General features: G+C 44.6%; 2 protein-coding genes across 2 annotated transcripts; one reads left to right on the top strand and one right to left on the bottom strand.

Annotated features, from left to right (window-relative positions):
- The first annotated feature begins 790 nt into the window (after positions 1 to 790).
- On the top strand, positions 791 to 11440 carry RPL11 (ribosomal protein L11). Its single transcript, XM_081962011.1, has 6 exons — positions 791 to 889; positions 4584 to 4737; positions 6490 to 6596; positions 6674 to 6805; positions 9207 to 9317; positions 11363 to 11440. The coding sequence occupies exons 1-6, from the start codon at positions 884 to 886 to the stop codon at positions 11390 to 11392; spliced, it is 540 nt and encodes a 179-aa protein (XP_081818137.1). The 5' UTR covers positions 791 to 883; the 3' UTR covers positions 11393 to 11440.
- A 5222-nt stretch (positions 11441 to 16662) lies between these two features.
- On the bottom strand, positions 16663 to 23307 carry LOC309397037 (kelch-like protein 31). The gene is made up of 3 exons (XM_081962714.1): positions 23150 to 23307; positions 20180 to 21466; positions 16663 to 18071 (listed from the first exon to the last, which is right to left on the bottom strand). Exons 2-3 carry the CDS (start codon positions 21367 to 21369, stop codon positions 17339 to 17341), a joined length of 1923 nt encoding a protein of 640 aa, XP_081818840.1. The 5' UTR covers positions 21370 to 21466; positions 23150 to 23307; the 3' UTR covers positions 16663 to 17338.
- Between the last annotated feature and the right edge of the window lie 28 nt (positions 23308 to 23335).

Below are 23335 nucleotides of genomic sequence, written 5' to 3'. Positions count from 1 at the left end.
TTTTCTCCCATAAAACTGAATTGGCAGTTGCGTTTTTGTCCATTGCAATCTTTCTATCAAAACGTTCCAACAGATGTAAATTGCTCATTGTTTCCTTTTTCTTCTTTTCTCCTATCAAATTGGTCTGCCAGCCTTCTGGAGGATTGAGAGGCAACACCCTGGGTAGTGCAAAAGTGTGCAGGTGGATTTTTTTCCCCCCTACCCAGTTTGATGGAGGTTGAGAAACAAAGCTGAGCATGCTCACTTTCAAAAAAATGCCCAAATGCACTGCTGAGATGTTAGCCATCTCTGGATAGCAAGAAATGATTTAGACCAGAAGATAGTGACCAGCTCAAGATCACCCAGTGAGTTTCATAGCAGCACCAGTCAAAAACAGGAAAAACAAAGATAATTTTCGCATTGCAGCTCACCAATCTCTTCTTTCTCAACTTTGGTAACTTTAGAATAGAATGACAGAGTTGGGTAGGGACCTTGGAGGTCTTCTAGTCCAACCCCCTGCTTAGGCAGGAAACCCTACACCACTTCAGACAAATGATTATCCAACTTCTTCTTAAAAACTGGATGGAGTTTGACTCCCATAATTCCCCAGCCAGTAATGCACTCCACCCCATTGTAATGGCCCATGCTAGCTGAGGGACTTTTGAGAGTTGAAGTCCATACAGTTTAAATTCGCCTCGGTTGAGCTTGCTACCCGGCTTTAAATGACGGGTAGGGTAACCGCGCTTCCTCCGTGCCTTCAGAGGGCAGTGCGGCGCCCTCGGCCTCTCCATGGAGCCTCTCTGTAGGAAATCACTGATTGACTCGGGCTCTATGGTAATTCTGCGCGACCGGCCGCGGTAAGATCCTCTTCCGGAGACCTTACCCCCTTTTCCACGCCTCCAAAATGGCGGTGAGTAGTCCTTCTGCCCCAGTGGCTCCGTGGGTCGCCTTAAATCCATCTCCATCCTCGTAGATCCGAGGCCTTTCGGCCAAGGGTTTGGGCCCGTGGGTGGGGGAAAGGTCGGGGCCTTCTTGGAGGCGATTATGGGAAGCGGTCAACGGAGATCGCTGCGCGAATGAAACGGTGTAGAAAACCGACCGGCCCTTTTGTCGAGCGCAGCCTCTGCTCCAGGCCGGCTAAAGCTTTAATTCCCCATCTCGGCCTTTCTGTGGAGTTCATCCCCCGCGAAAGAGCGGCGTCTTCCTCGCCCCAAAACTGCTGGGCCCACCTGTGCTTTTTTTCCTGCTAAAGGACAACTATGGTTGGGTTCCCACGACATGTTGAACTTGTGGTTGTTGGTCGCGACCCCATGGACAACGTTCCTCCAGGCCTTCCTGTCCTCTACCATCCTCCGGAGTCAATTTAAGCTCACGCCTATTGCTTCGGTGACTCCATCCAGCCACCTCATTCTCTGCCGTCCCCTTCTTCTTTTGCCCTCAGTCTTTCCCAGCATGAGGCTCTTCTCCAGGGAGTCCTTCCTTCTCATTAGGTGGCCAAAGGATTTGAGTTTCATCTTCAGGATCTGGCCTTCTAAAGAGCAGCCAGGGTTGATCTCCTCTAGGACTGACCGACAGAATTGTAAACAATATTTTTCTTCTCCGTCCTAAATAGGCTTGATTATAGGTGCTTGATATTGTGACCAGGGAGTTGGTGGCAAAGGACCCATAATCCACAGCAGGTCCCTCCTTTTCTGGCTATAACTCCCTTAATTTCCCTCCAGTGGGGCCAGGGTTTCTCCAGGCTGGAGGAAGTGGCCTTCAGCCTGTGGGCTTAGCAGCTGTTGGGTTAAGAAGACAAGGAGGGAGTCCAGTGTCTGAGTTTTCAACAGCATGGCTGGAAACCAGCCAGCTCATGTGGGTCTACATTGGGCTTATTTGTGGGTGTTGGTTAGTTCTTCCAAAGAGGAGGGGACCTAAGGTGGAGAAATGAAGGAGGGATGAATCTCATGACCCTGAGATGGATACTTCCTGTCTTCTACTGGAGTCCATTTAAGCTCATGCCGACTGCTTCGGTGACTCCATCCAGCCACCTCATTCTCTGTCATCCCCTTCTTTTGCCTCCATCGTTTCCAGCGTTAGGCTCTTCTCCAGTGAGTCCTTCCTTCTCATTAGGTGGCCAAAGTCTTTGAGTTTCCTCTTCAGGATTTGGCCTTCTAAAAAGCAGCCAGGGTTGATCTCCTCTAAGACTGACCGCTTGGATCGCCTTACAGTCCAAGGGACTCGCAGGAGTCTTCTCCAGCACCATAGTTCAAAGGCCTCCATTCTTTGGCACTCAGCCTTCCTTATGATCCAACCTTCACAATCATCCATTGCACTGGGAAAATCAGATCCTTGACTATAGGCACTTTTGTTGGCAGGATGACATCTCTGCTTTTTAGTATGCTGTCTAGATTTGCCACAGCTTTCCTCCCCAGGAAGGAGGAACTTAAGTTTATCTTAATCGGGATGTATGTGTGTCTTTCTTGGTAGCAATGCAGGTTAGGTGAATTCTCAGGATCTTTGCTTAGGTGATGTAGTGGATTGTGTATGCAAGTCCAGAAAACTTGTGTATTCAGTAAAGGTCGTTGTGTGAACAAGAGTTTGCCTTTATATGATCGGCTGGTGGCTAATTCCCATGTTGCTCCTCATTGACTCCTTGTTGATGATAATCGAAAATTCACATTTTATTTTCATGCCTTGGGAAAGTGTCGTTCCTTAAATTAAATCTCAAATGGCCATCCGTGATGGTATAGCCACAGCACGAATTGCCCACTGCCCTATAATCTCTGTCTGATGTTAGGGGTATTATTAATTCTGTGTTCCAAAAAACTTTAATGTCCCAACAGTGTAGAAATGCAATTTAAAAAGTCTCTGCTAAGGTAAGAGCAAGCCCAACCCTAATAACAACATAAGGCGCTACAGTTCTGGTTTCTAAATATAATTAATAAAAGGTGCTGGATAAGGAGGAGAGAAATATAGGGGCTCCCTGAACAAAAGACCATATGTTTTGTTTCTGTGCTGTTCGTAATTGTGTGATGTCACTTTTTAATATGAAGCAGATGTGGAGGGCGTTGAAATTAACATTTCAATAGCTCAGACTTTTTAATCTGCTTCGTTTAATGCAAACTTTGGTTAGCAGTTCTCCAAGCAGGACGACTTACTAACTTAAGAGATGCTACAGGTAGTCCCTGACTAAACTGTAGCATCTCTGATGCTACAACTGAGCCCAAAATTCCTGTTGCTAAGTGAGACATGTTAAGTTAGTTTTGCCCCATTTTACGACCTTGCCGCAGTTAAGTGAGTCACTGCAGTTTAGTTAGTGACAAGGTTGTTAAATGAATCTGGATCCCTCATTGACTTTGCTTGTCAGAAGGTCACAAAAGGATGACATGACCTTGGGACACTGCAACCGTCATAAGTATGAGTCAGTTGCTAAGCAACTGAATTTTCATCATGGTTCCATGGAGATACTGCAGTGTTTGTAAGTGTGAAAAATTGTCATAAGTCATTTTATTCATTGTGGTTGTAACTTTGGTCACTAAACAAACTGTTGTAAGTCGAGGGCTAGCTGTATTTTTTAAAGCCGAGGGTGTCAATAATTGAACTCAGAGCCTTGTGCATCTAAAACATGCTTTCTGCAACTGAGTTATAATCACCCTATCAATCCATTCAAGTCTGAGCTAATGAAGTTTTTATTTTTATTTTTGAAGAATATAATAGTGCTAATACTACTTGTTATAGTCTAGTCTAGTCTTTATTGTCATTGTATAAAATAAATACAATGAAATTGGTTTTAGCCTCATTGGTGCAAAATTATAGCTGAAAAGAAAAAGGGAAATTAAGGTTATTTCTACTCACGCATCTGTTAGATTGCCCTATGTCCCGTGGTATTTCTGTTTAGGTGTAAGCTAAATCGTAGCTGGTACTCTAATGGTAAACTTGTGGGGTCTTTGTGACTTTCCACCCAGCACTGTGATAGTTTTTGTTATTCAAGGTATTCTCAGTGGGGCCAAAGTGCCTTACAAGTAGAGGTAAAAATTAGTGGTGCGTGGAAATCCTGTTTTAATTAGCTACCAGCAAATTAAATAGAAAGTCAGTTTTTGAAACTGGAGCATCAAGATTTAGCAGCTATTTAGTCCATACTTTGTTCTGTGTGGTTCTCCTAACTCTGTTTTGCTTGCTATAGACAGACATTCTGACAATGAGATATCAAGACTGTGCGACTCACACAGGCAAAGAAATATGGGGATTGGTGTGCGATTTTGAATTGACTATGCCAATAACTCCTGCCTGGTCCTATGGTGGCTCCCTCCTCCCTTAACCTACAGAAGGTAGATTGGCAGATTGAAGCTGGAGAGATCAAAAACAGGCCAGAATTACAATCAGAATCAATAGTTGAAAAGTACTATGGGGAACAGTGGGGGAACCAGTTGGAGGCATATAAAATGTTGTGCTGGATTTGTAACATAACACTCAAAAAACCGTAGCCTTGCCAATCTCATGAAATCTAGTCTCAGCTCCAAATGTTGCTCCTTTTTCTACACATGATGAGAATAAAACTGGGCTTTTTTTTGCCATAACTACAACCCCCCCTTTTTTTCCCCCTTCCCGTTGCTATTTTGCAGCAGCAAGACCAAGGTGAGAAGGAAAACCCCATGCGGGAGCTGCGCATCCGCAAACTCTGCTTGAACATCTGCGTTGGAGAAAGTGGAGACAGGCTCACTCGAGCAGCCAAAGTGTTGGAGCAGCTCACAGGACAGACTCCTGTCTTCTCAAAAGGTAAATTTGGTCAAAGGCATTGATTGAACTATAAGAACTAGCAGGCTTCTTACCAGTCTCTTCAGGCAACTGCCAGCCTTCATTGAATCACCATCCTTCGCCAAGCTGGTAGTACTCTGACCGACTCTGCTGCCAGCTCTGTAGGGCGCCGGCGGTCCACAACAGGAGCTTTGATTTAGCACTGGCCTGGGGAGGATTATTGTAGAACAAAGAGAGTCTTGAAAATGTCTCCAGAATTATTTGAAGCTTTCCCCTATGGCACGTGTCCCCAACCGGTGGGCAGTGGGCCACAGGCTAATAGCCTGTGCCAGTGGAGGTGTTCACAGCCCCACTAACAGGAGCGTTGTCCTGCTGTGAGGGCTTTGTTTAGCATCATGATCTGGTGTAAATAAAGCTTTTGACCTAAGCTCAGATCCCTAAACTTGCTTGTCAGGAATCAAGAAATGGGCTAAAGCACCTCACAACTCTGTATACCTCCAAAATGGGTTAATTTACTACAATCCATATGTTGCATTTATTTTATACAATGCCCAGTTTTTATTTTCTTAACCGTATAAACTGTATTTTACAGCTTCACAATTGTGTGTGTAGCTTATAAGATGCCCTGGGACAATTGTTATTTCAAAAGGCAGCGTAAATCACTTTGAAGGATACTTTTTAACTGCCGGTCTCATTTTCAGATATTTTTTCAACAGTGACGGCTTGAACTCTTTTAAAAATGGGAGTATGATTTAATCCAGTTTACTTGGATTATTGAAAGTAGCACCTAAAAGAGGGCTTTTCTGTACCACATGCTCTAATTTCTTTAAAATAAATTTGCCACTGAAGTATTGTATTTACTTCTACCGACTTTGAGCCACTGAGAATAAGCAGGGAATGAATGGGCCAGTCAGTTTTTTGTCCAGTGACAAAAATGCAAAAAAAAAAAAAAAACCAACCCAAAAAAACCCATCCTTTGCTGTTTTGCCACCTGAGCCTACAATCTCCTCATGTCAGTACTGCCAAGAATATGTCAGTTTTGCTTTGTTGTCTAGTAACAGCTGGAAATATTTTGTCTGAGCTTAATTATGTGACGCTTCTTTTTCCCTGAAATGGACTATTATGTGGAGATGCCCATGGCCTCCCCCAACCTGTTGCCTTCCAGATGTGTTGAACTAAGTGTGGTGATAGATATCCCAGTGGGTGGTGTTTGAAGTAAGATCCAGCACATCTGGAAGGTTGCAGATTCAAGGCTGATATGAGCTGCTGACTCGGGAGCTCTCAACTAATAATAATAATAATAATAATAATAATAATAATAATAATAATAATAATAATAATAATAATAATAATAATAATAATAATAATAATAATAATAATAACTTTTATTTCTAGACCGCACCCTTTCCTAGGCAGGACTCGGGGCGGTGTACAGTCATGTTAAAACCATATACAAATACATAGACATGAACATAGACATAGACATGGACGTAGACGTAGACGGAGGAGGTAAAAAATATACTGTACAATTCTTAGTTAAAATACAAATATTAAAATACCCTTAAAAATTCCCCAATAAAATGTTTGCCAGGAGGTGGAAGATGGAACTGTCAATCAGCTAAGCCAGCTAGTCGGAACAGGTGAGTCTTGAGCTGATACTTGGATTTGGGATTTCCTCTAAAGCCCAATTTATTTTTGTGTATTTGCTTGGTTTGTTTTATGCTTATTTTTCTGACACCAAAGACACCTTATGAAACCGGGTTTATTTTGCAGCTCGATACACTGTCCGATCTTTTGGGATCAGGAGAAATGAGAAGATTGCTGTCCATTGCACCGTACGTGGGGCAAAAGCTGAAGAGATCTTGGAGAAAGGGCTGAAGGTAAGCAGCTGTTGATCACTTTTCTAACACATGGAATTTGGAAGGGAACAGATTTAAAACTAATGTCATTATTTCAGGTCCGAGAATATGAGTTGAGAAAGAATAATTTCTCCGACACTGGCAATTTTGGATTTGGGATCCAAGAACACATTGACTTGGGAATTAAATACGATCCCAGTATTGGCATCTACGGCTTGGACTTCTATGTGGTTTGTATATTTAGCTTAAACTTCTACATTCTTAAGTTTTTATATTGTATAACTCTTAATTTGGACCCTTTCTAACACTGCAGTAACAGCAGAGATGCTTGTTCTGTTCTGTTCTCATAAAGTGAAAGGGGATTAGTATCCCTAAAAAATGGGGAAACTGATAAAATGTTCAGCTGGTATACTTGAATGACACATGAACTGGGAGATGGTGCTTGGTGACGCAGTGGTTAGAATGCAGGCTAATTCTGCTGACTGCCGATTGCCAGCAATTAGGCAGTTCGAATCTCACGGCTCAAAGTTGACTCAGCCTTCCATCCTTCCAAGATCGGTAAAATGAGCCAGATTTTGGGGGGCAATAGGCTGACTCTGTAAACTGCTTAGAGAGGGATGTATAAAGCACTGTGAAGCGGTATATAAGTCTAAGTGCTATTGCTATAAGATTCTGTCTGTATCATTAAACTACTTATCTCGTTACCTTCCGGCTCCATACGCTTTCCAGTAACATCTGTAGAGAAGACTTTTATGATTTAATCTAGTGTTTCTCACCCTTTAAGATACATGGACTTCAACTCCCAGAATTCCCTAGCCAGCCCCCTCCCCATGGCTGATTGGAGAATTCTGGGAGTTGAAGACCACACATCGTAAATTTGCTGAAGTTGAGAAATATTGATTTAATCCTTTATACAGCAGCATTGCTGCTGCATGGAGAAAGCTTTGGATCTTCTATTTTATTACCAAATTTGGTCTTGAAAAATTCTGTCTCAGGCTAATATACCTGTGAGAATTGAGCATGTATTACAGGGGCTATTGTAGGAGAAACAGTGGCAGAATCTGGGGCCAAAAGTCACTATGAAGCTACGAACAACTAAGTGCAACACCTCTTGAACTCCTTTAACCCTTGTCTAGGGCCAAAATAAAGGGGCTCAGTGGCTTAGATGCTGAGCTTGTCGATCAGAAAGGTCGGCAGTGCGGCGGTTTGAATCCCTAGTGCTGCGTAACTGAGTGAGCTCCCATTACTTGTCCCAGTGTCTGCCAACCTAGCAGTTCGAAAGCATGTAAAAATGCAAGTAGAAAAATAGGAACCACCTTTGGTGGGAAGGTAACAGCGTTCCGTGCACCTTCAGCGTTTAATCATGCCGGCCACATGACCATGGAGACATCTTTGGACAACGCTGGCTCTTCAGCTTTGAAATGGAGATGAGCACCACCCCCTAGAGTCGGGAACGACTAGCACATATGTGCGAGGGGAACCTTTACCTTTAGGACCAAAATAGTGCTAACCTTTGAGTAGATTTCTGTCCATAGGCATAAGCAATAAATCAGTTCAGTTGGAATTTCACAAGTGGTCTTTTCTGGCCTGACAAATATATAGATAATAAACTAAGAAGCATGACCAAGAAGACTGTCATTACTGCTGCACCCAAGAAAGGGCTTGAATCAATTTTAGAATAATTGGAAAATTATTTTGGAAATAATTTATTTTGGAAACCAATTATTGGTTTCCTTTTGTTCATGGTTTTGATTCACTTGAGAATGAAACCAGCATGTGTATTGAGTGAGGCACTGTTGCAGCTGTAAACGATCTGGTGCTTTTCAAATGTTTGGAGCTCCCAATTCCTATCAGCCACAATATAGCATCCAGAGGACACTTACTTACCTGTGATATGTGTGCTGTTTGTTAAAGATATTTATAGGAGGCTTGGTACTAATTTCCTGGCTATGACAGTTATAGCTTTCATTTCCAGTTTTTACAGTTGATGGGCTTTTTGTCATGTGATTCATTTTTCATCAAATTGAAAAGAGAATGGATTAAGTCTGTAGAATGTTTTAGAAAACCTAATAAGAATTGATCCCTGACTTGTTCTGGCTAGGAATATCCTGTGAAGAGCTCATTTCATTTATTTTGGGGTCTTTATAATTTTTCTTCCTTCCATGGAGTTTTAAGCTTTGCCATAACTGTTAAGTAGATTAATATCTAGCCTGTATCTTGCAGGGGCCCCTTTCACTTTTTCATTGTTAAGGTCCTTAAAGCTATAGCTGTTCTATATCCCAGGTTAAACACACTAGAGCAGAGCTGTCAAACTCACAGCCCACGAGTTGAATGCATCACGCACTGCCCACGCCTCTTTTAGCAAAGGGGAGGGGGGAAGTTGTGATATATGTCAAGTGACAATTGACACCTGCTCTAGATGCTGGGACCCACAGGCTCAGTAGCTGAAAAGCTCAAGGGCCCCATTTTAACCTCTAGTCTTCAAAATTTCTGGTGCTAAATCAGTGTTCAGCTATTTGCTAGTTATCACAGTTAGTCCCTTTGAAATACTGGGAGCATGTCTGAAAAGCTTTCCTGCAGCCTGCCTTTAGGAGTTAACCCTGCTTGTGTGTGTTGCTGCTTGTGCTTCAGGTTCTGGGGAGGCCAGGATTCAGCATTGCTGACAAGAAGCGCCGAACTGGCAGCATCGGGGCCAAGCATAGAATCAGCAAAGAGGAAGCCATGCGCTGGTTTCAGCAAAAGGTAAATTGGCCCAGTTTTTAACCACCTCAAACAAGCTTTTGAAAAATGCTGTGGTTGGTCTGCTCCCTTGGTTTTTAAATCGGCGGCAGGCATTTCTTAAAACAGCCTTCCCCATCTGGTGCCCTTCATGGGGGACTCAGTGCATCCCTGAGAATACCCAGACACAATGCTGGAGAGCCAGGCTGCCCAAGAATAATGTTGGGGATTGTAGTCCCATCTGTTTAGGAGGCACATCTCTAATCCAGCTGTGCAATACATTGCTTCCCTTATCCCAGTGAGGAATGCCAAAAGTATACAGGGAGTCCTCCATGTATGTTATAATGGTGCTGAACGGGGGGGGGGGGGCAACGCAGTTGTGACCAAGGCCATCCCAGCATCCCCCACAGTGACTGATCTTGATCTGGAGGCAGATCAAGATCACCCAATTGCAGTGCCCTGCAACCGATCACCGTTTGTTACTTTCCCTTACAGCAGGAGTGTCCAAACTTGGGAACTTTAAGACTTGTGGACTTCAACACCCAGAATTCCCCAGCCAGGCTGGGGAATTCTGGGAGTTGAAGTCCACAAGTCTTAAAGTTCCCAAGTTTGGACACCCCTGCCTTACAGCTTCCCCAGAAAAGTCAATGAGGAAGCTGGCAGGAAAGGTGTCAAGTTGTTGGGATGTGTCACATCTCTCCAGCCCCTCGCATACTCACTCAGTCCCTCCCCTATTTGGCAGTAGCCACGAACCTGCCTGCCCAGGACTTGCAATTTCATATTGGCTTTTCCACCGATTTTGGGTGCGGGAAGCCAACAGGAAGTTGCTTTGCTTTATGACTGAGGGATTCAGTTAATAACAGCAACTGGGACTGCAGTGATGCGGTCGCACTTTGTGTAAAATTGGGGCTTTCTTGACAGGGCATCAGATTCCATGACTTTCAGATTCGGGTTAATGTTAGGGTTCCAAATAACACCCCCCCCCCCCCCAACAAAAGAAGACTTTGAGGTTTAAGGTTCCTCAAAGTTCCATTTTACTAGAGATGTCATATTAGCACATCTGGGAAAACCCGAATCCGAACGTTTCCAGGTTTTCCCCACCCAAGTGAAAGTTCAGGCCCCTGCCCAGCACCCACCTGTCCATCACATGGCGCGATCAGGCACTGTCCCAACTGGAGATGCCTCCCAGTCACATCACTCCAGGTGCAGGGCAAGATGTCCTTAACTCTCTGAGAAAGAAATGTTCTTTTGAGTATATTTACCCCACTCCATAGAATCCCTCCTCCCAATTTCCCACAGCATTAAATGTGGCAGGTCTGAAGGCCCAATGCAAAAGATGGCTTCAAGGCCCGACACTTTGCTAATGTGCTTAGCAATGGAAATCATGGTCCCAATTGCCCTCACTAGTTGAGGACCACCTGTCTTTTTACATTTCAGAACTGGGTGTTAAATTTCTCTCTGAGTGGCTGTGTTGGATTGGATAGTTTTAGAGGGCTACCTTAAATTGTTAATATTTATCAGTCCTTAACAAAGAGAGATCTATTGAAACACATATAAGAGAGGAGCATATGCTTCACATATTATAGCAAATTGAGGTTGAAACAGTTTTTATTATGCATCATATAAATCATGTAGAATATCCAGGAACGTTGCATTTCAAATGGCAATCCATGTGAGAAGACGGTTCTTTAATGCACCCTCGTCCACGAGACCCTCTTTTTTCAGCAACCTAATTTGCACAAGCAAACTTTTAAATAGGCTATGAGTTGCATGGGTTGAGTACATGGAGCCTTTGAAGACGTTCTCAAATTAATTATTCATCCTTTTAGGGCACAGTCCCAAATCAAGTGTCAGTGAAATATTGTCCAAGCTTCCACCTTTTTGAGTCCGTTTTGTGATACTATTGTACATACACGTCACACGTATGTGGAAGATGGGGAGAAGGAGGTTGGGTGGGATGTGTGAACTTTGAACTGGCTTGAGCCTGCTGCTTATAAAATAGAATGTGATGGAACTTGCATGTTTACAGCAGAGCTTGCCTTGATCCAATTTCTTTCTTGTCTTTGCAGTATGATGGCATCATCCTTCCAGGCAAATAAATTATTTCCACTAGGAAATAAGTGTGAATAAAATTTTAAGTTGTTTAATTTACTGTCGTGGAATCTTCTCTCCATGGACTCTCTATATTGGGGCATTGAATTTCACTCTTTGGAAAGAAACCAAGTTGAGTATAAACTATTTAGGAGCAGCAATGCTGCATTGGGTGGGAGCATATGAGTTTCTTAAGAGGTTGGTTTTTATTCATCTGGATTCGGCCGCTTTTGTTGGCATCCAGAAGTCAACAGGGTGATCCAGTCAGGTTTGATAGCAACTTTAATATCTATGCAAAACACTTAACATTGGTCTTCCTTTTTTATTTTTTGTACAACTTGAAAATATCCAGTTTTCATTCAGCCAATTTCCCTAGATCAGTGTTTCTTAACTTTAAGATGAATGGCATGGCTATAGCTGGGGAATTCTGGGAGTTGACATCCACACAAAGTTGTTGGGTTTGGGAAACACTGACTTGGGCCAGGAATAGACAGTTCCTGGCTGCATACAATCTTCCATCATTCCAAAATTGGCACTGCTGAAATCTGATGGCCAATCCTCAATTATATATAATCCTTTGGTTTTGTTCCAAATACAACAGCAGGATTGGCGCAAACCAAACTCATTTCTACTAAAAAAAAAAACCCTCATCAAAACAGCCGGAAATGGGTGGTGTTTATAAGCTGCATCCTTTCAGTTGTCTCTTGAGTTTGAGATGGAGTGGTTTCTCTTCCCAGAAATTCCTACTTCTTCCCTGATCCAAAAGGCCGCGTTGTACCATGGCTCTAATACAATCCCCTTCTTCAAGAAAGGTGAATTCACAGACTAGACAAGCATAGACGTTTGACCTTATGCTGGAGGTGACAGACCCGTGATGGTGAACCTGTGGCACGCGTGCCCGAAGTGGCACACGGAGCCATGTTGCCTGGCACGTGTGGTGTCGCCTGTTCCTTTTTGGGTTTCTGGCATGCCCGTGCGACAATCATCTGGCCTTTGTGCGTGCGACTGCTGGAAACTGGAAGATCTGGTCTTCCATTTTCCGGCGTGAGCATGCATGCGGCCAGCTGATCTTTGCGGGAGCATGCGCACCAGAAACCAGAAAACTAGCTGGCCGGTGCGCATGTGCACAGCAAAAACCAGAAGTTCGTTTTCTGGCACGTGCATGCCCCCTGGGCAGCTCTTCTTATGGATTGTGGTTCTGGTGACCGCATGAACTGCGCACTCATTCTCCCTTTTCGGAACTCAATGCTGAAAAGGTTTGCCATCATTGTGATAGATTATGCTATATAAATAAATCCCTTGGATTGGTAATTTTGAAGGCTCATCTGCCTGTTAAAACATGTCTAGGCATGTCTTAACTCTGAGGAAAAGCTTCCTTCCCTGACAACCAACCTCTCAAGACCAGTCTTGGGCTTAACAATAGACCTCTCTCAGCTGTACATATCCCCTTGTGTTCAATTTGTATAAAAACATTTGTCCTATGCTTGCAAAGTGCATTTGCTGCACCCAGCCTGCAATTACTGGTCTTGCCTCCTTCCTGGCTGGTCCTCTGGCAACAGCCCTGATTTGAAAATGGGTGTGAAAGAGAAATGGCAATGAAAGAAGAATAAATCCATTTTCTGATAACAAGCTAGGTTTTGGGAAACAGGTTCTGCAGCTAAATGTCTTTTTTTTAAAAAATGGTCATGAAATGCCTAAATGAACTAACAAAAAGTGGAAAACTAATCTTCCAATTAATAAATGTGAGTGCAGATGTCTAAAGATGCTCAAATAACCTGCCTTTTTGTGCATAGCCAGCATTACTGAGACTGAATCTTATAAGTGGGAAATAAATGATGCTATCCTTAGAAATGGGGCACGTTCAGGACTCCTATAACACAATCACAAATTAGATACCTCGCTATATCAAGTGTATTCTGCAAGCTTGTTCCAAGCAAGTGCTTTTTAAATCATTTGATGCAAAACCAAAAAATCGGGAGAATTGACTAAGCCATGGTCAACCCATGTTGCATGAACACAACCATTACAATTTGCTGTGAATGGAAGAAAAATGTTGACTTGTTGCACACGATACGTTTAAACAATCTTTTGAATCTCGCTAGGCAAACAACATACAAGACTAAATCCAGCTCCAGGTGTGAACCAGCTTGTACTATCTGAATCTTAATTTTCCTGTTCTTGTCATGTACGACACATCTGGTGAGATCCCCCACTTCCTGGTCTTTCCTCTGATTATTATGGCAATAGAGGGATGTGGTGGCTAAGATGCTGAGCTTGTCAATCAGAAAGATTGGCTGTTCGAATCCCTAGTGCTGTGTAACGGAGTGAGCTCCCGTTATTTGTCCCAGCTTCTGCCAACCTCGCAGTTTGAAAGCATGTAAAAAGGCAAGTAGACAAATAGCCACCTTTGGTGGGAAGGTAACAGCATTCCGTGCACCTTCAACATTTAATCATGCCAGCCACATGACCACGGAGACGTCTTCAGACAGTGCTGGCTCTTCGGCTTTGAAACAGATGAGCACCGCCCCCTTAGAATCGGGAGCGACTTCCGTGTATATGCGAGAGGAATCTTTACCTTTACCTATTATGCCAATACTTGCATTGCTTTTTATAAATTCTTGCACTGATACCATCACAACTGCCCCCATATTGGATGGTAAACGGAGCTAGTTTGGTGTAGCAGTTAAGGCATTAGGGTTTGCCACCTTGAAGTATTTCTACAAAGATATAGATACATAGTTCTGGTTACAGAAATGTCACTAATGCATGTGTAATCAAGTTTTAGTATTAAGTGAACCAATCCCGTTATTCAGTAAAATCCAAACAAATTAATGTATAAATCTAGCCACCATTATCCACCCCACCCCAAGTTAAGGACTGGAAGACATTTTTGAACCCTAAGCCAAGTTCACCTATCCTGCTAAACCCTTTGTTTGAATTATTTACTGTGTGATTTAAGACCAATGGAATCCTCCCATCATCCCCCATCAAACTAGCCCATGTGCATATTTTATAACCAGATTGTTACCCCAGTATCTTCAGAGGCAATACGGATGGAGCAAAAGAGTCCCAACTGACGACTAAGAAGTTTTGTACAGTTCCATATAGAAATTGATGCTTGTATTTTGAAGCATTGTTTCTCCTAGACCAGACGTGGGGATCCCGTGGCCCTCCAGATATTGCTAAAATGAAACTCAACATGTCTCATTAGTGGTCATTTGGTTGGAGTTGGTGGGATCTGTAGTTTACCAAAAAATAGAAATAATAGATAGTTCCTAGTTTAGTCCTGTATGGAAGCAAATAAAGGAGGCTGGGAATATTCACATGACATTAAGATTTTCTCTGCTTGGTTAATGAGAATCCACTCACAGCTTTATTTTCTTCAGCTCTTTTATCTGGTTTGTGGTTTACTCAACACCTCATTCAGGATATTAGTCATTTCTAACAGAGATTCAATTCATAAAACATCCCAAATCAGCTATTCTGGGCTTGCAAATGACATTGATCCATAAAATAGCCAAATGAGCTAATTGAAAGAAATTAACCAAGACAATCCTTCCCATTTGCAATGGGTGGCTGTGAAAGTTGGACCATAAGAAAGGCTGAGCACGAAAGAATGGAGACCTTTGAACTCTGGTGCTGGAGAAGACTCCTGCAAGTCCCTTGGACTGCAAGGCCATCCAACCGGTCAGTCCTAGAGGAGATCAACCCTGACTGCTCTTTAGAAGGCCAGATCCTGAAGAGGAAACTCAAAAAGTTTGGCCACCTAATGAGAAGGAAGGACTCACTGGAGAAGAGCCTCATGCTGGGAAAGATTGGGGGTAAAAGAAGAAGGGGACGGCAGAGAATGAGGTGGCTGGATGGAATCACCAAAGCAGTCGGCATGAACTTAAATGGATTCTGGGGGATGGTAGAGGAAAGAAAAGTCTGGAGAAACATTGTCCATGGGGTCACGATGGGTCAGACATGACTTCACAACTAACAACAACAAAATGCTGACTATACTTTGCACCGCCCCGAGTCCCTTTTTGGGAGAGGGGGCGGTTTAGAAATCCAAGAAATAAATAAATAAATAAATAAATTTGCAAGCTCATGGCTTGGTCTGGTTAAGGAGAGTAGGTGAATAAAGAAACGACGAATCTTAGGGTCGAAATTTGGTTCCTGCTACAGAACAATAGCACCTCTTAGTTTGGATAACAGGTTTGGTAGCAAACATGTCAGTGAGCCACATCAGTGGGAGGAGGAAGTTGTGCATTCCTAACTGCCTAGAGGGCTTTAGAAGTTGTGTGAATACACATGAAGGAGCAAACTCTTTTTTTGTTTTGTTTGACAATACAAGAAAGACGCCGGGCCCTAAAAGGAGTGCAGAGAAGAGCCACAAAGATGATAAGAGGTTTGGAGGCTAAACCATAGGATGAACGGCTAAAGGAACTAGATATTTGGGCTAAAAAAAACTTAGGGGGAGACAAAATAACAGCCTTCCAGTACTTCAATGGCTGCCACAGGGAAGAGGGGGATTTATTCTCCATAGCGTGTGAGGGTAGGACAGGAAGCAATGAGGAAGACCCAACCTGGAACTGAGGAGAGATTTCTGACAGTGAGAACAATTCATCAGTGGAACAGTCTGCCTCTCGAGAATTGTGGGTATTCAATTGCCCATTTCACTACAAAGCGACTCTGGGCAGCTTACAGCATTAAAAGAACATTAAAACCATCAACCACAAATATTCCTAACCCAATAAAATGACAATATCCACCAAGGTACAATATTGCCCCATTTATCAGCAACCCAAACACCTAATTTTCCATTGCATTTCACTTAAGTTGCATTGAGATTTGGATGCTACTGGTCAACTTAATACATATTTAATGCCTCCAGAAGTTGTGAGTGCTCCAACACTGGAGGTTTTTAAGAAGAGATTGGACAACCATTTGTCTGAAATGGCGTAGGGTTTCCTGCCTAAGCAGGGGGTTGGACTAGAAGACCTCCAAGGTCCCTTCCTACTCTGTTATTCTACTCTACTCTATTGCTTGGAGGTTTTCATGAAGAGATTGGATAAGCAGGGGGTTAGTCTAGATCAGGGGTGTCCAAACTTGGGAACTTTAAGACTTGTGGACTTCAACTCCCAGAATTCCCCAGCCAGCATGGCTGGCTGGGGAATTCTGAGAGTTGAAGTCCACAAGTCTTAAAGTTCCCAAGTTTGGACACCCCTGGTCTAGATAGAAAGACGTCGAGAATCCCTTCAAGCCTATGATTGTATGATTCAGTATAAAGAATCGTAGAGTGCTAGATGGCTAGACTATTTCAAACAAAACGCAATGTAGCTGGCCTATAATTAAGGGCTGAGGTGTCCAAAAAGCTGGTCACCAAATTCATTGAAAACACCCCCCCCCCCCCAACAGGACTTCCCAATCCTTTAAAAGTAGGGTCTAGTTTTGAGTGGAAGGGGTGAAGATTTCAGATTGTAGAATGAGGAAGAGGTGGTGCAGTGTTTAGACTGCAGTTTTGCAGGCTAGTTCAGCTGATTGCTAGCTGCAGTTTGGCAGTTCAAATCTCACCAGGCTCAAGGTTGACTCAGCCTTCCATCCTTCCAAGATGGGTAAACTGAAGACCCAGGTTGTTGGGGGCAAGATGCTGACTCTGTAAACCACTTAGAGAGGGCTGTAAAAGCACTATGAAGTGGTATATAAGTTCTATTGCTATTGCTATTAATGTCTGATGAATCAGGTCTCGACATGTTTCAATTTTCAGTTCCCCAAAGAAATTATGTGAAAAGGTCTACTGGTAAATTCGAGCATCAAAAAAAAAGAAAGTGTTATTATTGGGACATGAACCACAAACCAACAACAACCTGTGCAATGAGAACTCTCTTCAGCAAACTCAACGCATCCTTCACCTTTCCTGTAAAGCCCCTGACTCTGCAAGCCACCAGAACCCAAATTCCCAGCTCCGTTTACATGCTCACAGAGGCCGAGGCCACCGAACTAGCTCTGGAACTCCGGGTGTTCGCATGAGGAAGAGCAATGGTGCAGCAGGACACCCCCACGGTGCCTTCTGAAAGCTCCCCTTCCTCGGTCCATTCATTCAGATCGGGGTTGAAGGCATGAATTGCCTTCTGGTATTTTTTCCCACTTTCGTTCCATCCCCCAACGAGGAGGATTTGCCCACCGAGAGTGGCCACCCCTGCCATGCTCAGGCCAGTGGCCAAGGGGGCCATGAAGCTCCACTGGTTAGTGGAGGGGTTATAGCACTCCACTGGAATGACGTCGACCCTCTCCCCGCGGGGGCCCAGCTGGCTGCCCCCCAGAACATAGGCCCGGCCGGCCAACATGGCAGCGCAGTGCCAGCCTCGAGGGCTGCTCAGCCAGCTACAGTCCCGCCAAGAATCCAGGGCAGGGTCGTAGCTGCAGACAGTCCGGGAGTAAGCATTGTTCACATACCCACCAGTCAGCAAAATCTTCCCGTCGATGACCACGCTGGCGTGGCAGCAGCGTGGCAGCTCCATGTTGGCTTTGGGTTGCCAGCTGTTGGCCGAAGGGATGTAGCATTCGACAGAGACCAAGGTGCCTTTTGCATTGCGGCCTCCGACCGCATAGAGATGCCCATTGAAAGCACTGAGGCTGAAGTGAGTCCTTTTGTGGGTCATGTTAGCTAAGTGTAGCCAAGTGCCAAACCGTGGATCGTACCTGCGGAGAAAGAGAAGAATTGTTCTTGAGGGTTTGGCGGTATCATTGGGGGACTCTAACCATGAGGCTTGGCAAAGGATCCTGGCAGAAAGGGGGAGAGCACTGATGCCAGAATTTGGGAGGGATGCAGGTCTACAAAAGTCAATATGGAACCACCGTGCAATCAAAGCCAGTCCTTTTTGATGTGTGTTGGTACACGTGAAAAGGAGCTGAGCTTCAGTTGCATGATTGAAGGTTGCCATTTGATTTGTCTTCCCTCCCAGACACATCTGGATGCAAAATATGAATCCAACCCAATGCATTGGGAACCAGGAAAGCAAGGCACCAATGTAGCAGCATCAAGCCTAGCGTTTCTCAATCTTAGAAGGTTGAAGATGTGTGGACATCAACTCCTATTGAAGCTATACTAGCTGGGGAATTCTGGGAACTGAAGTCTACGCATCTTCAATCGGCTAAGATTGGGAATCACTGTCTTGTTCAGTGTCTCTCAATTGTGAGGACTTCGATTCTCACCCATCACCCTGTTGGCTGTGGAATTCTGGGATTTGAAGTTCACCCACCTGAGAGTTGCCAACACCAGGAAACAGAGATCTGGGACAAATTTTCTTGTTTTAATCAAGGCCTCACTAGAGGCCTTGAAAGATTTCTTTAATATATCTTTAACATTCTCTGGGCTTTTAAACTCAGAGCAAAGTGTATTCAAATGGCTATATTCAAGTATTGTTTAAACCCGTGATGTCCAAACTTGGGAACTTTAAGACTTGTGGACTTCAACTCCCAGAATTCATGGGGAATAGTGGGAGTTGAAGTCCACAAGTCTTAAATTTCTCAAGTTTGGACACCCCTGATTTAAATCATCATGTGGTCTCTTTCAGGGATGGGCTGCTGGGGCTTCGCAGGGGTTCAGAAGAACCTCTAGCTAAGATTCTGTGCAGTTTGGAGAACCCCCAAATCCCACTCCTGGCTGGCCCCGCCCCCCCCTCCCGGGAGTCCCCACGCAGCCCGTTTTAGATGCAGATAAATGCCGGGCAAGCGCGGGGGCTTGGGGAGGGCAAAAAACAGGCCTACCGGAAGTTTGGGAAGGGTCTCTGAAGGGCCTCCGGAGCCTGGGGAGGCCATTTTCAGCCTCCAGGAGGCTCAAGGAAAGCCTCCGGAGGCCTTGGAGGGCAAAAACGCCCCCTCCCCACTGTGGTGCAGGAGGCGGACTAGGCCACACCCACCATAACAACCAGGCAGAGCCCTTGCTAAAAAGTTTTGAAGCCCACCCCTGGTCTCTTTGGATTTTGCTTAGTGCAGCGGTACTGATAACAAGCACTGGTCACAAAATGCAAGATGGCAGCTGCGTAATTGAAAACACTTCCTGGTCACTTGCCTTTTGCACTCCCTGCTCCTGCCAAGTGCTGCTGGTTTAATATAATAGATGAACACAGCCTTTATTTTCCATAACAAACCACAATTAAGCAATGATTTGCTTTCCTATGAGAAAACATTCATTGGCCTGGCTCACTTAATATAATGTAGTAAAATGTAATGTGGTTTTTTGGGATTTTCACCAGGATTTCCCATGCATCAACCACAGGTAGTCCTCGATTAACAACTACTCATTTAATGCTCGTTCAAAGTTATGGGGAAAAAAGACTTATGGCTGTTTTTCACACAACTTTTATAGGATCCCCATGATCAGGGGATTAAAATTAGGGCACTTGGCAACTTGGCATGTATTTATGACAGTTTGAGTGTCCCGGGGTCATGGAATCATTTTTGTGACCTCCTGACAAGTCATTGAGAAAGCCAGATTCACTTAACAACTGTGTTACTATCTTAACGACTGCAGTGATTCACTTAACAACCGTGACAAGGTCGTAAAATGGGGCAAAACTCAGGCAGGTCTTAAAAGGAAGCATCAGAATATCCAGTCTCCTAACTTGCAGCAGCAGGGCAGTACCAGACCTGGGAAACACATTTATGCTCGATGATTTGGGCCTTTCCCTAACAAAGAAGACAGAAAAACGTAACATGGAACAATGATCTGGCCCAGCATTCAATCCCCTTCCCATATTAAACCTCTTTGCTGTTCCCAAAAGATCTGACTTTTGTATTTTTATTACCTGCATAAATTGCTAATGGCATGTTTTGCTTGGTTCCGGGCGTCGTTTTGATCTTCACCGCCTGCCACATAAAGGAAGCTGTCCATGAGGGCAACGCATTGGTTGAAACATTTGGTGGGCATCTCTGTCAGCTTAGTCCAGTTGCCTTCTTGATCTCTGTAGCTCACGTCTTTGCTGAGGGCTTTCTCTGCAGAACACGGCCGACCGCCAACTATAAGCAGCACCTTCTGGCTCCCTCGGATTTTGGTTCTTCGGGACTGAAGCTCATTTTGCTGATAAGGAAGCAAATGGTAATTCATCGCATCTACCAGAAGCTTGTGACATTCCGGGTTCTGCATCATACACGGAACAGGCTGGACATAGTTGATCAAGTCATGAGCCGGGATCGTGCCGAACCGCACGTTCTTCAGGAGATCTGCCCCATACTTGATCCTCTTGGCATCAAACTCAAGCCATTTCATGGCAATTTGGAAGACCATCACTTCACTCGGGAACTCCAGGTTGTCATCCATCAGCAATTCGTTCAAATGTTCAAAGGTGAGCTTCAAAAACTGCTCCGTATCCGAGAACTCTAGGAAATGTTCCCGGATGAACCTCCTGGCGGCGTCTTTAATCCGACCGAGATTGTACGTGTCTGCCATGTTGGCAATATACATCCAGTTTTCCACATTCATCTCCTGGATGAGGAAATCCGAGCACATGTTGAGCAGCGCGTACATCTGCAGGTGGCTGGCGGTGGAAATGGTGCTACCGATGGTGTACAGGGACAGACTCAACTTCCCCGTGTACGCGTACGAGATGACGGTGGCCAGGCCCAAGGAGGAGATGTCACTGAGGACCACTTGCTGAAGGCTGGGGTCCTTCTTCAGCTGGTTTTTGAAATAGTCACTGCAGGAGGACATCACCAGTTTATGAACTCTGAACGATTTGGTTTTGGTAGCAACGGTGAGGTCGCAAAGGAAGCGCTCCTGCTGCAGGGAGCTCATCTCCATCAGCATCTTGGCTCCATGGCTTGGATTGGTGACTTCTGTGGCGGTGCAAAGGAAGCCATCAGAGCCGTTTTCGAACAAGCTGTCCAGTTGATGATGTTGGTCAATGTCAAAAGAAGGATCTTCGGCTAAGGTGACACTAACAGGAGTGTCTCTCTTCACCGGCTTGCTCTTTTTGGAGCTTTTCTTCTTGGGGGCCATTGGGGCGAAGGGTGGCCTGTAAGATGATATCAAGAAGCTGCTTGATCAAGGAAGACGCATCCTACCCAGCCTATGCCAGCCTTCTTCGACCTGCGCCCTGCAAGAGTGGTTTATTAAGGACAATATTATTGTGCATTTTCATAAACAAAAGTCAAAGCGGTATACAGGATATCAGCAGGACGGTTGGTGTTGATAGCTACCTTTAAGGCCCTTTGCGGCGTGGGTCCAAGTTACTTGAAAGACCGGCTCATACAGGGGTGAAATCTACTTACCTTTGCTACCAGTTCGTAAATGTGAGCGTCTGTGTGAGCCTTCTACGCATACACAGAGTGTCAAAAATGGATGTGATGACATTGGGAGAGTGAGTGGAGGCTGCTACCGGGCGTGTCTGCAAAGGTAAGTAGAACAACTGGGGGGGGGGGGAATCCACTGTGCCATGCGATTTAGATTAGCTAGAAAGCAGGAAATCCGACGATTCTAGCTAATATATATCGTATGTCACAACCAGTTGGAAATAGTTGTTCGCCCGAACCGGTAGCATTTTCTTACTACCGGTTTGGGCAAACTGGTCCAAACTGGTAGCATTTCACCCCTGGGCTCATGCCATTACCCCGTCCCAGCTGTGCTGGCCGAGGAAGCATGCTGTGGGCCCCATTGGCCAGAGAATTCTGGCAGGTGGGGTCCAGGAAAAGGGCCTTCTCTGCCTTTGCACCTGCCCTCTGGAACCTCTCCCATCCCCCCAAGTAAGGGCAATTCCAACCCAGCTGACCTTCCGTAAGAGCTTAAAGACCTCCCACTTGGCTTGGGGCTCCAAGGGAGGGGCTTCATCGTGGTTGATAGATTAGCAAGCGATCCCAGATCTTCCCTCTCTCATCGTATTAGCTCTCCCTATCTTTTTAGCTAGGCTAATTTTATAGTATTGTATGTATACTATATGGGACATGGTGGCTCAGTGGCTAAGATGCTGAGCTTGTTGATCAGAAAGGTTGGCAGTTCGGCAGTTCGAATCCCTAGCGCCGCGTAACAGAGGGAGCTCCCGTTACTTGTCCCAGCTTCTGCCAACCTGGTAGTTCGAAAGCACGTAAAAAAATGCAAGTAGAAAAATAGGTACCACCTTTGGTGGGAAGGTAACAGCGTTCCGTGCAGCTATGTCTACTTCCAGTGCCCTTTTCAAATATATTCCTCCATTGAAATCTGCAATGTTTGCACATTGCACGTACCCTTATCGTGGTTAACTGAACCACACATCAATGTTCACATGAATCCAGTGTTCAGGAAAACCTGGGAATGTTATATAATACACTAGTTATCTGATGGGGTTTGCAACTACTGATGCAAATCAGCTGTGATGCTAGTAGGCCAGACCTTGGAAAAAAGGGAGAAGAGATGCTGCCAAGGGAACCATCAGAAAGGAGAAAGCATAGCCTGTATCTGGAGAGTGGGTGGGACAAGAGACCCTCCCTTGTTTCTCTGACAGTAAAAGAGACAGCAGCAGAATTGTGTTTTCAGTCTTGTAAGATCCTGTTAATGTGTAGCTTTCCAATAAAGTAGACTTAGCTCATCTGGTCATGGTTCCTGCCTAGGAAAGGCTGGGTTTAACTCAATCTGCTACATCTGGACCACAGGAACTTGGGACAAGCCGCATTTCATCCCAAACTAAGCATGCAGGGAATCCTGCCCTCTAGAGAGGAACATTGGCCTGATGGAGTCCCCAGCTGTTCCTGTCCTCCTCCCCTTCTGAGCAAGGGGGATGAGATTGCTGAGCTACTGGGTAACAGACCTGTTTGTAGCAGGACAGAAATAGCCAAGTAGCTGTGCCTCACATTCCCCCTTCCAAGCTAGGCATAAAGATCAAGTTTCTGGAAGGTTAAGCAATCCATCATTCTTAGAATAGGATGAAAAGACAAGAAGTAAATCACTGTTGCCTTTCCAGGCTAGGGTTGCCAACGTTTGCTACTGGTCTCTG

The sequence above is a fragment of the Natrix helvetica genome (assembly GCF_964273705.1).
Source record: "Natrix helvetica genome assembly, chromosome: 9".
NCBI classification, from domain to species: domain Eukaryota; kingdom Metazoa; phylum Chordata; class Lepidosauria; order Squamata; family Natricidae; genus Natrix; species Natrix helvetica.
This window is presented reverse-complemented; position numbering and strand designations above follow the sequence as displayed.